The sequence below is a fragment of the Mobula birostris genome, chromosome 6 (assembly GCF_030028105.1).
Source record: "Mobula birostris isolate sMobBir1 chromosome 6, sMobBir1.hap1, whole genome shotgun sequence".
NCBI lineage: Eukaryota > Metazoa > Chordata > Chondrichthyes > Myliobatiformes > Myliobatidae > Mobula > Mobula birostris.
In genome coordinates this window covers 119435317-119452339 of record NC_092375.1, presented here as the reverse complement: position 1 = coordinate 119452339, position 17023 = coordinate 119435317, and the positions used below count along the sequence as shown (strand labels likewise).

The 17023-nt window shown below is 37.7% G+C and overlaps 2 protein-coding genes across 2 annotated transcripts in view; both read right to left on the bottom strand.

Moving 5' to 3' along the window:
• Positions 1–17023, bottom strand: part of LOC140199320 (myosin light chain 3, skeletal muscle isoform-like) — a 195291-nt gene that overhangs the window by 60835 nt on the left and 117433 nt on the right. The window lies entirely within an intron of this gene.
• acadl (acyl-CoA dehydrogenase long chain) overlaps positions 1–17023 on the bottom strand; it is a 118685-nt gene that overhangs the window by 51845 nt on the left and 49817 nt on the right. Inside the window, exons 4-5 of the mRNA XM_072261161.1 lie at positions 14864–15028; positions 597–663 (exon numbers count right to left, since the gene is read on the bottom strand). Coding sequence (XP_072117262.1) covers positions 597–663; positions 14864–15028 — 232 coding nt within the window. The remainder of the gene's footprint in view (positions 1–596; positions 664–14863; positions 15029–17023) is intronic.

Below are 17023 nucleotides of genomic sequence, written 5' to 3'. Positions count from 1 at the left end.
GAACATGGTTAATCAACAAATAATCAGTCTAACTCAACACGTGACACTGCTTTCTGTGCCCAGTCCCAGTCAATGAAATTATTGCAAAGAAAAAAAATGGTAGTGTTGAGACATCCATAAACTCTTGAGAGTATGTGAAAACATGCATCCTAGTAAAATGGGATCTGTGATGGGAAATGGGAAGTCTTGATGAAGGATCTTGGCCTGAAACGTCAACTCTTTATTCTTCTTCACAGATGCTGCCTGACCTGCTGAGTTCCTCTAGTATTTTGTGTCTGTTACTATGAATTTCCAGCATCTTCAGAATCTCTTGTGCTCGTAGTAAAGCTGTAAGAGCTATTTTTTAAGCAGACAAATGAATTGGACTAGTTTGGAAGTTGGAGTTTAATGTAGACAAATGATTCTAAAAATAATAACTTAAGTTGTCTGACTGAGCCAGAAATAACAGCAAACTGAAGTGTCAAATAAACACTGGTCTTTATGTGGCATTACTTTCCATCAGCATCTGAAGAGCCAAATGTGCATACTGTAGCACTTGATCATTATCAAGGAGGAGGCACATGACCTAAAGGAATTTTACTGTGGATATTCCTTACTTTGCTGCCATTGAGAATCCAGTCACTACCATCCTTCTTGGCATTTGTTCGTACTCCTTGTAGATCACTAAAAAGAGTCAAAATTTAAAGTTAAGCAAGCATGGGGTGGGAAGCCCTGCCTCTTATTTCTAAGATGCTTAACTGTATCAGCTGACAGCTGATAGAAGAGTTAAGAACACGGTCAGCTTGTTTGGTGTTTCAGGTAGATAAGGCAGAGTTGGCTCATGTTTCTCTCTGGCTATAAGGGAGCCACTGTGAAGATTCATTCAATACTACATTTTATTTGCAAGCCCCTTCCCTATCTTACAAACTAAATCCTGTCGAACATAGCAAGTCAAAGCTTGGCAGTACTTCTGCATCCAGTCATGAATATCATTATTATTTAGCAGTTAAATAGTGAATGGGAGGAAATGGAATGTGACAAAAGACAGGAGTCAATATGGTTTCCTTAAGGGGAAATCTTGCCTGACAAATCTGTTGGAATTCTTTGAGGAAATAACAGGCAGGACAGACAAAGGAGTCAGTGGATGTTGTTTATTTGGATTTTCAGAAGACCTTTGACAAGGTGCCGTCCATGAGGCTGCTAAACAAGAGCCCATGGCATTATAGGAAAGATTAGCATGGCTGACTGGCAGAAGGCAAAGAGTAGGGACAGAGGAGGCTGCCAGTGGTGTTCTGCAGGAATCGGTCAGATGATACAAAACTAAATGGAGAGGCAGGTAGTGTTGAGGGGACAGGGAGTCTGTAGAAGGACTTAAACATAGTAGGAGAATAGGCAAAGTGACAGATTAAATACAATATAGGGATGTACATTTCTGTATATGGCCATGCATGTTAACAGAAGAAATAAATGTAATAGACTATTTTCTAAATGAGAAGAGAATTCAGAAATTGGAGGTCAAAGTGAATTGGGAGTCCTAGTGTATGATTCCCTAAAGGTTAATTTGCAGGTTCAGTTGATAGCAAGGAATGCAAATGCAATGTCAGCATTTATTTTGAGAATATAAAGACAAGGGTGGAATGCTGAGGCTTTATAAAGGCATTGATCAGACCACACTTGGAGCACTGTGAGCAGTAAGGGCATCAAATGTTACGAGACAAAGCTAGAAAACAGGGTTGAGAGGACAAAATAAATCATCCATGATTAAATGGCAGAGAAAGCTGATGAGGGGAATGGCCTAATTATGCTCCTTTGTTTTATGGTGTTATCTTACCATCAATGTAGGCATCAATTTTGAGAGCTCAATATAGACACATTAATACAAACCTAAAGTAACGTGTTGTTGGAAGAATTCAGCGGGGCGGGCAACAACTATGGAGAGAAATAGACAGTCAGCTGTTTGAGTTAAGACCCCCAAAGAAAGGATCTTGACTGAAACATTGCTTGCCCATTTCAATCCATAGATGTTACTAATCCGCTGAGTTCTTCCATTAGTTTGCTTTTGTCCCAGGTTCCAGCATCTGCAGGCCTTTGTGTCTCCAAGGTAACATGTGATCAGACTGATGTATGCAACAAAAAGGTGACCATTTCAGACAAGTGGATGCAAGATTTAAACCTCTACTGTGTCATATTAACTAATGCGAGCAGAGGGTCAGGAAGAGCAACATCTAAATTATGTCAGTTGCACCTTGTTTGGCAAATGTCAGTCACTGTAAGGTAGAGAGGAAACAAAAATTACACAGAGCCTTTAATTAATAAGTTAATAGACATGGTAAGATGACACCATTAAGCAGCGACTTTTTGCGTGCAACTCCAACGGAAAATCATCAAATATCCCTATTTAGGCCTACTACAACTGAAAACCGGAGTCACAGACATGCGTACTTCAAAGTTCAAAGTAAATTTATTATCAAATACTTATGTCACTATACACAATCATGAGATTCGATTTCTTGCAGACATACTCAGTAAATCCATGAAACAGTAAATCAACGAAAAAGCACATCCAACAGGACAAACAACCAATGTGCATGACAACAAACTGCAAATACAAAAGAGAAAAAAATTAATAAATTAGCGATATATATTAAGAACACGTGATAAAGAATTCTCAAAAGTGAGTTCATAGGTTGTGGGAACAGATCAGTGATAGGGAAAGTGAAGTTGAATGAGGTTATCCCCACTGATTCACGGGTCTGCTGGTTGAGGGATAATAATTGTTCCTGAACCTGGTGGTGAGTCTTGAGGCTCCTCTACCTTCTTCCTGAGGGCAGCAGCGAGAAGAGTGTATAACCTGGGTGGTAGGGTCTCTCATGATAGATGCTGCTTTCATGAACAGGGCTCTGTGTAGATGTGCTCAATGGTGGGGAGGACTTTACCCATGATGGACTGGGCTCTATTCACTACTTTTTGCAGGATTTACCATTCAAGGCCATTGGTGTTCCCATACCAGGCTGTATTGCAAACACTCAATGTGCCCTCCAACACAGATCTTTAGAAGCTTGTCAAAGTATTAGATGTAATGATAAACCTTCGCAAACTTCTAAAGAAGTAGCGATGCTGCTGTTCTTTCTTTGTAATTGCACTTACGTGCTAAGCCCAGGACAGGTCATCTAAAATGATAACACTGACGAATTTAAAGTTATCCCTCTCCATCTTTGAAGCCTCGATGAGGACTAGGTCATGAACCTGTGGTTTTCTCCTCCTGGTCAATAATCAGCTCCTTGATCTTGTTGAAATTGAGTGAAAAATTGTTGTTATGACACCACTCAGCCAGATTTTGAATCTCTCTCCAAGGTGATGATTTGTCACTACCTTTAATTGGGCCAATGATAGTGGTGTCATCAGCAAAATAAAAATGGCATTGGAGCTCTGGTTAGCCACACAGTCAGAAGTATAAAACAAATAGAGCAGCATCGTCTTAAGATGTTAAAATAAAACCATCAATACTCAAAATCAGTGAGCCTTGGAAGACAGACTCCGGTCACAAGTGCCGATCCCCTTTAAGAAAATGAAAGCAGGGACACCTTGCCAGCCTACAGGTAAGATTGAAACACAGTGGCCTTCAACTTCCACTTCCAACTATCCTGCTGGCAAATGTACAGCCTTCAGAAAGTAAAATTAAGAGACCTCAGAGCAGGATGGCTGTATCAGAGGGAAACCAGCGACTGCTATATACTCTGCTTAGAACCATAGAACACTACAGCATGGAAAACAGGCCATTCGGCCTTTCTAGTCTGTGCTGAAACATTATTCTGCTAGTCCCATTGACCTGCATCCAGTCCATAACCCTCCAGACCTCTCCCATCCATGTACCTATCCAATTTATTCTTAAAACTTAAGAGTGAGCCCACATTTACCAGATCAGATGGCAGCTCGTTCCACACTTCCATCATCTCTGAGTGAAGAAGTTCTCCCTAATGTTTCCCCTAAACTTTTCCCCTTTCAACCTAAAGCCATGTCCTCTCGTATTTATCTCTCCTAATCTAAGTGGAAAGAGCCTATTCACATTTACTCTGCCTATACCCCTCATAATTTTGTAAACCTCTATCAAATCTCCCCTCATTCTTCTACACTCCAAGGAATAAAGTCCTAACCTGTTCAGCTAGTTGAGTGGTGCTGTTGCAACAACCTTGCACTCAATGTCAGGAAGGCCAAAGAATTGCTTGCAGACCTCAGGAAGAAATTGGGGGAACATGCACTATTCCTCATCAAGGGATCAGAAGTGGAAAAAGTTGAGTAGTTTCTGGGTGTCAACATCTCTGAGGATTTATCCCAGGCCTAACATAATGATGCAATTATAAAGAAGGCACAACAGCAGCTATATCTCATTAGGAGTTTTAAGAGAATTGGTATGTCACCAAAGACACTCACAAATTCCTACAGATATAGAACCATGCAGCATGGAGAGCATTCTAACTGGCTGCATTATCATATGGTATGGAGGGACCACTGCACAGGATCAAAAAAAGCTTCAGAAAGTTGTAAACTTCACCAGCTTCATCATGGGCACTAGCCTCCTTAGCATCAAGGATACCTTCTAAAGGCAGCATCCATCATTAAGTACCCCCATCACCCAGGACATGCCTTCTTCTCATTGCTACTATCAAGGAAGTCATACAGGAATCTGAAGACACACAGACATTTCAGGGAACCGCTTCTTCCTCTCTGTATTCAGATTTCTGAACCAACACTGAATATATGAACACTAGCATTTATTTTTCCTCGCTTTTTGCTCTACTTATTTAATTTTAATATATTTTTCTTATTGTAATTTATAGATTTAATGTATTGCAATGTACTGCTGCCACAAAACAAATTTCATGACATATGCCAGTGATATTAAACCTGATTTTGATTGTGATCATGGACCTAGTCTAGCTGGAAAAAGCACTGAGCGTTAAGTACATTCTCAGCTGTTATGTCCTCAACAAGCAAATGAACATCCAGTACTTTTCTCTTCAAGCTTACACATAAAGTAATTAGGCAGAGCTTTAGGGAATTGTCTGCTTTCGAAAAACTGAGCATACCCTCAAGGTCACACTGGAGCCAAACACTGAAAACGGGAAACTGAAAACCTCTCTATAAGGCTGAACATAACCATATAATTTAAAAAAAAATATTAGTCATCAGTGGTTAACAAAATACTAATTCAAACTAACCCAGATGCATTTATTTAAAAAGGCAGCCTAACTAGAGTCTGAATATAATTTTTTTTAATAGCTAGATATAAACACTTTAGATTTTTACTCTCACACTAATGTCTGTAATACAATCCACGTGGCTCCAGATGCTGTATATAGAGTACTATACAAAAGTCTTAGGCATGTATATATAGCTAGGGTGCCTAACACTTTTGCACTGTGCTGTATTTGTCAACTTGGAGCAGAGTGAGTTGGTAAATCTTGTGAGAGTAAAGTATGCTGGGAATGGTGAGGGTGGTGTGCCATGGGAGGGGTATGGGACAGGTGGCAAAGGAGTGCCAGGGGTGGGATGGGGGTGACATAGGTGCAGACACACTTAGCCCTAAGACACTGACAAGGTCACTTGATTCAAAACAATTGGTTTATTGACCATTACCGAATGTTTCTCTGGTGCTTCCTGCTCCTCCCCTCTCCCTTCCCTTTTTCCCAACCATGATTACAATACATAAAATTACTACAGTACTGTGCAAATGTCTGAAGCACCTTAGTTCCAAAGGCACAGTTACAAGAAAAAGTTTGGGAACCCTTTGCAATAAATGTGATCTGATCTTCATCTAAGTCACAATAATAGACAAGCATAATCTGCCTGAACTAATAACACCAAAAACAACTGTACTTCTCATCAATACTCAGTACACCATTGACACAGTCACAGTCCAGGTTCAAAAAAGTAATGAAAACCTCTGGGGTAATGCATTCTACAAAAGCTATTTGGAGTCAGGTGTTCTAATCAATGAGATGAGATTGAAGGTGTAGGTTATAGAAGACAAAAGACAAAGTCAGGTTACTGACAGAGCCTGCTCTTCTCAAGAAAAAATCGTTTATGTGCACCATGCCTTTGAAGAAGAACTGCAGAGATGCATGAAACTAGCATCAAGGCTACAAGAGTATTTTTAAAGACCTGACTGTTCATCAGTCCACAGTAACAGAAATTGTCCACAAATGGAGGAAATTCAGTACTGTTGCTACTCTTCCTAGGAGTAGGCGTCCTGCAAAGATCATACCAGGAGCACAATGTGCAATGCTGAATAAGGTGAAAAAGAACTCAAAGGTAACAGCAAAAGAGCTGCAGAAATCTCTGAAATTTGCTAAGGTCTCTGCTCACATGTCCACTATAAGAAAAAGACTGAACGAGACTAGTGTTCGTAGAAGAACACAACGAAGGAAACCACTGCTTGCCAAAAAAAATATTGCTGCATATCTCAAGTTTGCAAAAGACCATCTGGATGTTCCACAATGTTCTGTGGACAAATGAAACATAAGTTTAACTTTGTGGCAGAAATGCACACTATGTTTGGAGGAAAAAGGACACTGCACACCAACACCAAAACCTCATCCCAACTGTGAAGCATGGTGGAAGGAGCATCAGGGTTTGGGGCTGCTTTGCTGCCTCAGGACCTGGACAGCTTGCAATTATTTCAAACAATAATTTCAAAATTGTATCAAGACATTTTATAGGAGAATGTCAGGGTAGTAGTCTGCCACTTGAAGCTTAATAGAAGTTGGATGATGCAACAAGACAATGATTTGAAACACGAGAGTAAATCAACAATAGAATGGTTTAAAAGGAAGAAAATTCATGCTTTGGAAAGGCCAAGTCAGAGTCCGAACCTTAATTCAATTAAGATGGTGTGGCATGACCTGAAGAGGGCTGTTCATGCCAGGCATCCCAGAAATATTGATGAACTGAATCAGTTTTGTATTGAGGAATAGTATAAGATTCCTCCTTGCCATTGTGCAAGTCTGATCAGCAGTCACAGGGAACGTTTGGTGGAGGTTATTGCTGCTAAAGGAGTTTCTACCAGTTATTAAATACAAGGTTTCACATACTTTTTCCAGCCTGGACTGTGAATGATTAAACAATATGTTCCTTTTCCAAAATTTTTACTAATTTCTAACATAAAAGAATACAGAGTACAGTAGAATATATATCAATTATAATATAATGAAATCACAGATAAGGTGTGATATCCATATAAAATCCCATACCCATATCCATATAAAATTAAATTTAAACATAATATTGCATAAGGTGTGATATCCATATAAAATCCCATACCCATATCCATATAAAATTAAATTTAAACATAATATTGAAAAGAGATAATTATATTACTACAAAAAAAATCTAAACCCACTATCAGAAAAAACAGCCGTTAGGTTAAAAAAAAAGAAAAGGAAAAGATCCTTTACATATAGTATAACATATTATTTGTCAACATCTGTGCTTAATAGCAAATCAAAGATTATGAAAATAATTCAAAAAAGGTCCCCACAATGTTAAAAAATCTTGTCTAAGTTCGGAAATTGAACAGCGAATCTTCTCTAAATTTAAGCAAGACATAACATCATGAAACCAATGAGTGTGAGTAGCCAGAGTCGCATCCTTCCACTTAAGCAACAATGCCCTTCTGGCTATAAGAGATTAGCAGCACTGGGGCTCCACAGGGGACTGTCTTGTCTCCCTTTCTCTTCACCATTTACACCTCGGACTTCAACTACTGCACAGAGTCTTGTCATCTTCAGAAGTTTTCTGATGACTCTGCCATAGTTGGATGCATCAGCAGGGGAGATGAGGCTGAGTACAGGGCTATGGTAGGAAACTTTGTCACATGGTGTGAGCAGAATTATCTGCAGCTTAATGTGAAAAAGACTAAGGAGCTGGTCGTAGACCTGAGGAGAGCTAAGGTACCGGTGACCCCTGTTTCCATCCAGGGGGTCAGTGTGGACATGGTGGAGGACTACAAATACCTGGGGATATGAATTGACAATAAACTGGACTGGTCTAAGAACACTGAGGCTGTCTACAAGAAGGGTCAGAGCCTCTCTATTTCCTGAGGAGACTGAGTCCTTTAACATCTGCTGGACGATGCTGAGGATGTTCTCTGAGTCTGTGGTGGCCAGTGCCATCATGTTTGCTGTTGTGTGCTGGGGCAGCAGGCTGAGGGTAGCAGACACCAACAGAATCAACAAACTCATTCGTAAGGCCAGTGATGTTGTGGGGATGGAACTGGACTCCCTCACGGTGGTGTCTGAAAAGAGAATGCTGTCCAAGTTGCATGCCATCTTGGACAATGTCTCCCATCCACTACATAATGTACTGGGTGGGCACAGGAGTACATTCAGCCACAGACTCATTCCACCGAGATGCAACACAGAACGTCATAAGAAGTCATTCCTGCCTGTGGCCATCAAACTTTACAACTCCTCCCTTGGAGGATCAGACACCCTGAGCCAATAGGCTGGTCCTGGACTTATTTCCAGGCATAATTTACATATTACTATTTAATTATTTATGGTTTTATTACTATTTAATTATTTATGGTGTAACTGTAATGAAAACCAATTTCCCCGGGGATCAATAAAGTATGACTATGACTATAAAGGCCAAAATATGCAGATCCTGTTCCTCCAAAATAATATCATTTCCTCCAACAATACCAAATAAGGCCATCAAAGGATTAGGTTTAAAATTTATTTTAAAAAGCACCAAAAAAGTTTGAAATACTTCCTTCCCATATTTTTTCAAGACTTAGACAAGTCCAAAGCATATGGATTAATAAACCTCTCCAATATTACATCTATCACAAAAGGAAGATATATCTGAATAAAAACGGGAGAGCTTATCTTTAGACATATGGGCTCTATGAACCACTTTAAATTGTGGAAGGGAATGATGGGCACATAACAATGAGGCATTAACCAATTTAAAAATTTCATTCCAAGTGTCCTCGGAGATTGAAATCTGTAAATCTTGTTCCCAAAGATTTTCAATTTTATCTAAAGGAATATTTCTCATTCCCAACAACATAGCATAAATATTAAAAATAGATGCATTTTGGAAGGGTTTCAAATTAAAAATTATATCAAGTAAATTTTTATCTGTACTTTTAGGAAATGTATGAACTTGAGGACGCAAAAAAATCTCTAATTTGTAAATATCAAAAGAAGTGAGTTCTTGGTAGGCTATACTTAACTGACAGTTGTTCAAATGAAGACACAGAATCTTCAAAAAACAAATCATAAAAACATTTAATACCCAATCTATTCCACTCTTTAAAAACTACATCAGACATAGAAGGTTTAAAAAACAGTTAGAAAAAAATGGGACTGGAAAGTGAAAAACTCAATAAACCAAAATATTTTCTAAATTGTACCCAAATCCTCAAAATGTGCTTAACTACAAAATTATCAGTTAAATTACTTAAAGATAAAGGAATTGAGGATCCGAGAAGAGAAATAATAGAGAATTTATTAACAGAATTAGCTTCTAAAGAAACCCAGATCGGACAGTCCTCTCGATTAATATAACATAACCAAAATGTAAGATTTCGTATATTGACTGCCCAGTAATAAAACCTGAAATTGGGTAAGGCGAAACCTCCCTTCTTTTTAGCTTTTTGAAGATGAACTTTACTTAATTGAGAAATTTTATTTTTCCATATATAAGATATAATAGAATCCAAAGACTCAAAAAAGGATTTAGGAATAAAAACAGGCATGGCCTGAAATAAATATAAAAATTTAGGCAAAATATTCTTTCTAATAGAATTAGTGACCAATTTGAAAGTGCCTTCTTAACATAATTCAGAAGTGTAAAAAAATTTTCCTTAATAAGGAATTTATAATTCCTAGTAATTGTTACGCCCAAATAAGTAAATTGATTTATTACAATTTTAAAAGGAAGATTAGTATTAACTAATACCAAATTATTCAAAGGAAAAAGTTCATTCTTATGAAAGTTAAGTTTATACCTAGAGAACTGACCAAAGCAAGAAAGTAAAGAAAGTAGAGAAGATAAAAAAGACTCCACGTTAGAAATGTAGAGCAAAAGGTCATCAGCATAAAGCGAAACTTTATGCGTAATACCCCTCCTTAAAATACCAGTGATATCATTAGACTCCTGGAAAGCAATAGCTAAAGGTTCTAAGACCAAATCAAAAAGCAAAGGACTCAAGGGACAACCTTGTCTAGTTCCGCGATAAAGTTTGAATGGTTTAGAGTACTGAGAGTCAGTAAGAACCTGAGTGGAAAGAGATAAATAATGTAATTTAATCCATTGAATAAAATTGGACACAAAGTTAAATTTTTCTAAAGTTTTAGGTAAATAATTCCATTCAACCCGACCAAAGGCTTTCTCAGCATCTAAGGATATCACTCATTCTGAAATCTCTTAAGAAGGGGAATAAATAACATTCAATAAATGACGAATATTAAAGTGGGAGTATCAATATTTGATAAATCCAGTCTGATCATCAGAGATAATAGATGGCAAAATATTTTCAATCCTACGAGCCAAAAGTTTTAGTATCAACATTAAGTAAGGAAATAGGTACATAAGAAGAACATTTGATCGGATCCTTATTCTTTTTAAGAATAAGCGAAATAGAGGCTTCATAAAAAGACTGTGGCAACTTACCTAATTTAAGAGAGTTGGAAAGGACAGAATAAAAATGAGGTATAAGCAGAGAGGAAAAGCCTTATAAAACTCTCCAGAAAATCCATCAGGACCGGAGCCTTCCCCGAGTGCAAAGAATGAACAACCTCGGCAATTTCCTCATAGGAAATAGGTTGATCCAACAATTTTCGAATATCATCAGAAAGTGCAGGAATGTTTAATCGATCTAAAAAATTATTCATTAGAGTGTTATCTTTAGGAGGATCAGAACTATAAAGTTTAGAGTAGAATTCTCTAAAAGCATCATTTATTTCTAAATGATCAGATGTTTTATCACCATTAGCTTTACAGATTTCTTTAATGAGACGTTAAAGGTCTTTAATTGGTTAGCTAATAGTTTACCCGCTTTATCTCCATGAACATAAAACTGACTTTTATCTTTTAAAAGTTGCATTTCAATTGGATAAGTTAAATGCAGATCATATTTAGTTTTAATTTCAACACGTCTTTTATATAAAACAGGATCTGGAGCCAAAGCATATTTTTGGTCTAACTGTTTCAACTGATTGGTCAATTCAATTCAATTCAATTATTAGCTTTTTCCTAACACTAGCGGTAAAAGAAATAATTTGACCTCTAATATAAGTCTTAAAAGTATCCCATAAAATAAGACTAGAAGTCCCTTCTAGCATATTCTCTTCAAAAAAGAGTATAATGTGTCTCTCCAAAAATTTTAAAAAACCTTTATCTGATAACAGAGTTGAATTAAAACGCCAGAATCTATTTATTTTGGAAATACCTGGAAGATTTAAAGATAAAAACACAGGAGCATGATCTGAAACAGCAATTTCTTTATATTCACAGGATCGAATTAATGGAATCAATTGGTTATCAACAAAAAAAAAATCCTGGAATACGTATGATGAACATGAGAAAAATATGAGTACTCTTTATCTGTTGGATGAAGAAAACACCAAACGTCAACAATATCACATTTCATTAGAAAAGATTGGATAAAGGAGGCAGTTCTACTACAAGTCAATCGTTTAGAAGAAGCAAGTTCTAAACCAGGATCTAAACAACAGTTGAAGTCTCCTCCTAAAATCAAAGAATATAAACTTACACCTGGTAAAAGATGAAAAAAACGTTCAAAAAAGCCTCGATCACCTATATTCGGGGCATACAAATTAGCAAAAACTATTAATTTATTATCTAATTTCCCTAAGACTATAACAAAATGCCCGAATTGTCTATAAAAATCGAAACTCCTCTTGCCTTAGCCTGAAAGGAGGAATGGAAAGATAAACCCTTCCAATGTCTGAAAAAATGTAAATTATCACATTTACGAACATGAGTTCCTTGTAAAAAAAAATTGAGACATTCAATTTCTTAATATAATTAAATATCTTATTACGTTTCACAGGATGGTTTAATCCTTTCACATTAAAACTAAGTAAATTAGAAATATGGTCCATTTTAAATATTGCTTAAAGGAGATATTTGAATAAAAACTGCTGGAATATATATTAAATCCAAACAATCAGCTTTAAGAAAAAGTAACCAAGCAACAAATGAAGCTAAGAGAACCAAACAGCTGATAGAAAAAAAGAAAACCTCTCTCCACTTCCCACCCAAAGAGAGAAAATCGACCAAAGGGCAGTCGACAGCTAAACCTATCATCCCTCCCAGAACAATCTACTGGCTGAGCTCCAAAAAAAATTTCAAGGCAAAACTGCTTCCAACAAGACATAACAAAAAAAAAGAGCAAAATTAACCATATCAAACAAAACCTCAAAGAATTATAGTATAAAAAATATAAGAAATATGGAAGTTCAAAATATATTAACTTTGAAAGTATTAACACAAAGAAAACTTACTAATATTAAATCCTTAATCTTCTAAACAAGGAGATAAAGATACAAAAAAAAATTAGATACAAAGGTATACCAAGAGTAAAAAAAATTGTTCATTAAAAAAAAGTAATGAGTAGTTAAAACTGCTGATTTTAAAAAAAGGATCCATTAGGCAGACGGACGCAGCATAAATTTATTTAAAGAGTTACTGAACAGTTAAACTTCTGAAATTGATTCAGCACTCAAGAAATCCTGCACTTCTTCGGTCGAATGAAACCATCTGTGAGAGCCATTTTTCAAAATGATTCTAAGACGAGCGGGGTATCGAAGAGAGGGTTTAAAACCTTTATTATACGGCTCAGACATGACTTTTTAAAATTTGAAGCGCTCATTCAACACCTCGGGTGAAAAATCTTCCACAATTCTGAACTTGTGGTCTTCCTAATCAATCATACCTTTCCGAAGAGATTCACGAATTAAAAGTTCCTTTGTTTGAAAGTCGTGAAGACAAATTATCACTGAACGGGGGCGTCCTCCCCGAGGAGGTCTTGGTAGAGGCGAACCTGTGAGCTCAGTCTAGATGGCAATTTTAAAATATTCAGAAATAATTTAGCCAAAAGGTTTCAAAAAAATTCTGAAGGCTGATTACCTTCCAATGACTCTTTAAAACCCAGAATACGTAGATTATTTTTTCTGTTTCTATTTTCTAAGTCGATAATCTTCTGTCTTAATGTTTCATTAACCTTTAACTGTTTATCACAGATCTGTTCCAGGTCGTCAATCTTCGCGTCGAACATCGTCAGAGTGTCTTCGTTCACTTTTATCCGTTTATCGTGTTCAATTAAAGTTCTTTGAATAGAATCCAATTTTCCATCCATCCGTTTAAATTCAGCACTGAGTTGTTGGAACTCCTCCAAAAGTTCATTTTTATGCTTCCAAAGTGTTACCATAATGGATTCCAAAGTTACAGGAGGGTCCTCTTCTTTTTTTAGTAACTTTAGCACGACTCATCATAAAGCAATATTGTGTTTAAAAGTAAGTTTTCAAAACAAGTTGGAAGCAGTAAATTAAGGAGAGTAGGAACACCTATAAAAGCGCTGCTACTCCAACAACAGCCAGTAGAGAAGTCCAACAATATGTTCAATAAAGACATGAAAAGTACAATTGCTTGTGTGTTTATTAGTTTAGGCAGATTGTGTTTGTCTATTATTGTGACCTAGATGAAGGTCAGACCACATTGCTTGAGTAATTAATGCAGAAAACTAGGTAGTTGCAAAGGGTTTACAAATGTTTTCTTGCAACCGTATATGTGCCTAAGAGTTATGCAGAGTACTGTAAATAGAAATCTTAAATGGGGTACTTCATGGCCAAATTGGACTCCACGCAGTGAAACTTCACTTAAATTTAAAGGCATACTCTAAGCATAATTAAGTGTTATAAATTGAAAGTTGGGTTGCTTGGATGTGCACTCCTGATTCACAAGAATAGGAGTAAGTGCACATCCAAGCAACCAAATGGGAGGAGATGCAGGCCCCTTCCCATTCAGGAAGAATTTGCTGATTTGTAACACTATTTTCCTGCTCCATCCCCACATCCTCTATCCAGGTATCTATTCATCTCTGTTTTTGACTCAAAATTTTCAAAACACACACCTGTAATAAGCTGTAACTTAACAGCAGCACTCAAGATTCTCTAATAAGACCATAAAGCATAGGAGCAGAATTAGGCTATTCAACCCATTGAGTCTGCTCTGCCATTCCATCCTGGCTGATTTATTATTCTTCTCAATGCCACTCTCCTGCCTTCTCCCTGTAACATTTGATGCCTTAACTAATAAAGAATTGATCAATCTCCACTTTAAATATACCCAATGGCATGGCCAACCATCTGTGGCAATAAATTCCACAGATTTACCACTCTCTGGCAAAAAACAATTCCACCTCATCTCTGTTCTAAAGGGATGTCCTTGTATTTTGAAGCTATGCCCTCCGGTCCTATACTAGACCAAATTAAGGGATAACGGTGACAAAATATGATAACGGTGGTAAAGTATGAAGTCATGCAGATCGAGTTCCAAAGAATACATGTAGAGCTGCCTATCTTTAGTCAAGATGCCTTCTCTTAATCTCAGTTTACTAACCTCTGCGTTAAAATGCGTGGTACATAAAAAATTGATCATATGTTCTAGTAATGAGTAGGAAACATAATCCTGGTGAAAGTCAGCATCTTCAAGAGAGATGGGAAAGAGATGAAGCATCACAAGGAAGAAATCTATCCAATGAATGAAAAAGAAAGATGATTTCTTTGACAGTGAACTACAATACAATGTACTTCCCATCAGAAAAGCTGACAGCATATTTCAAATCTCCTACCTGCCAGCACCGGGCTCCGTCATTGCAATGGCACCAATACATTTTCCAGAAACCATCTGAGGAATATAACGCTCAATCTGGTCTTTAGATCCATAATTAGTGATGTAAGGCATGACAATGTCTGAATGTAAGCTGAAGCCAGGTCCACTGCAGTTCACATACATCCTAGAAACGAGTACAATGATCAGTCATACAATCATTCAGCACCTCAAACAGGCCCTTTTGCCCATTGAGTCAACACCAACCATTAAACACTATGCCAATTCCATTTTACATGAACATTTGGTACTGTACAAATCAATGGAGAAAACGTACTCTTTACATGGAACTAAAAACCATCTTAAATGAGATGATGAAATCATGTACTGCAGTTGTGTTGTTGCATGTTTTATTTTCAGCGAAGTCCATGTGTTCCTTAGAATCTCTGATAACCTTCCAGAAATCAGTTTTCTCATTCTTTTTCAGGTCTCCCCCTCCCACCTCTCTTTATTCTTTCTCACTTATAGCAGTGCTCCTGATTTAGTTCTAATTTAGACTAATTCTACTTTACCTAATTGAACCACTAAAAAAAAAAATTACAAATGGTGGAAATCTGAACGAAAACAAACAAAAAATAACGAAAATACTCAGCAGGTCAAACAACATCCATGTTTGGGTCAACATCCTTTCATTAAACTAGGAAAAGTTTTAAGTTTTAACTTAAGTTAAAGGAAGGGAAGAAGAGAACAAAGAGAGTTTGTGAGATCAGATGGGAACCAAGAGAGACTTGGTAATAAATCTGGTGGTGTTGCCAGCTGATGGAAGGTGAGTTGAAGCTAATCTGTCTGGTGAGACTTTTTCTCTTTCTCTATCCTTATTCACCTTCTTTAACTGTTTCTTTACCGCCATTGTGACAAAATGAGGCAGAGCGCAGAAATCAGATCTGATGCATTGATGGTGCAATGCATAGCACTACCTAATATAAGTCGTTTTAGTGACTTAGTGTGCATATTGTCCTCAACTACAGCTTCACATATTATCTGTCTGATGCTGCGCCCAGCAAGCCTCACCATAATCCTACTGACACTGGTTTATAGTAATGGCAGAACAAGGGAGATAAGACCATAAGATATAGGAGCAGAAGTAGGCCATTCGGCCCATTGCTTCTGTTCTGCCATTCAATCACGGGCTGATCCAATTCTTCCAGTCATCCGCACTCCTCTGCCTTCTCCCCATACCCTTTGATGCCCTGGCTAATCAAGAACCTATCTATCTCTGCCTTAAATGCACCCAATGACTTAGCCTCCACAGCCACTCGTGGAAACAAATTCCACAGATTTACCACCCTTTCACTAAAGTAATTTCTCCACATCTCTGTTCTAAGTGGATGTCCTTCAGTCCTGAAGTCGTACCCTCTTGTCCTAGACTCCCCTACGATGGGAAATAACTTTGCCATATCTAGTCTGTTCAGGCCTTTTAACATTTGGAATGTTTCTATGAGATCCCCCCTAATTCTCCTGAACTCCAGGGAATACAGCCCAAGAGCTGCCAGACCTTCCTCATTCGGTAACCCTTTCATTCCTGGAATCATTCTCTTGAATCTTCACTGAACCCTCTCCAAGGTCAGTATACCCTTTCTAAAATAAGGAGCCCAAAACTGCACACAGTACTCCAAGTGTGGTCTCACAAGTGCCTTACAGAGCCTCAAAATCACATTCCTGCTCTTATATTCTATACCTCTAGAAATGCATTTGCCGCCTTCACCACTGACTCAAGCTGGAGGTTAACCTTTAGGGTAGCGGTTGCCAATCAGTCGATCTTTGAAACTTTCCCAGCAGATCCCGAAAAAAAAAGAAAAATAAATACACAAATACACAGCTAACGGTACGAGCTAACGGTTTAAAAAGTTCGTTTGTTTGGCGAGGTAAGTGGGTGAGTAGATTTATTTTTCCTATTTCATTCCTGTAGAATTAGATAGCATGCCTGCAGGGTTAGTGCTTTGTTCAGGGTGTCAGATGTGGGAATTCTGGGAGACCTCCAGCCTCCCTGATGGCCACATCTGTGCCAGGTGCACCGAGTTACAGCTCCTCAGAGACCGTGTTAGGGATCTGGAGCTGCAGCTTGATGACCTACTGCTTATTAGGGAAAGTGAAGAGGTGATAGACAGGAGCTACAGGGAGG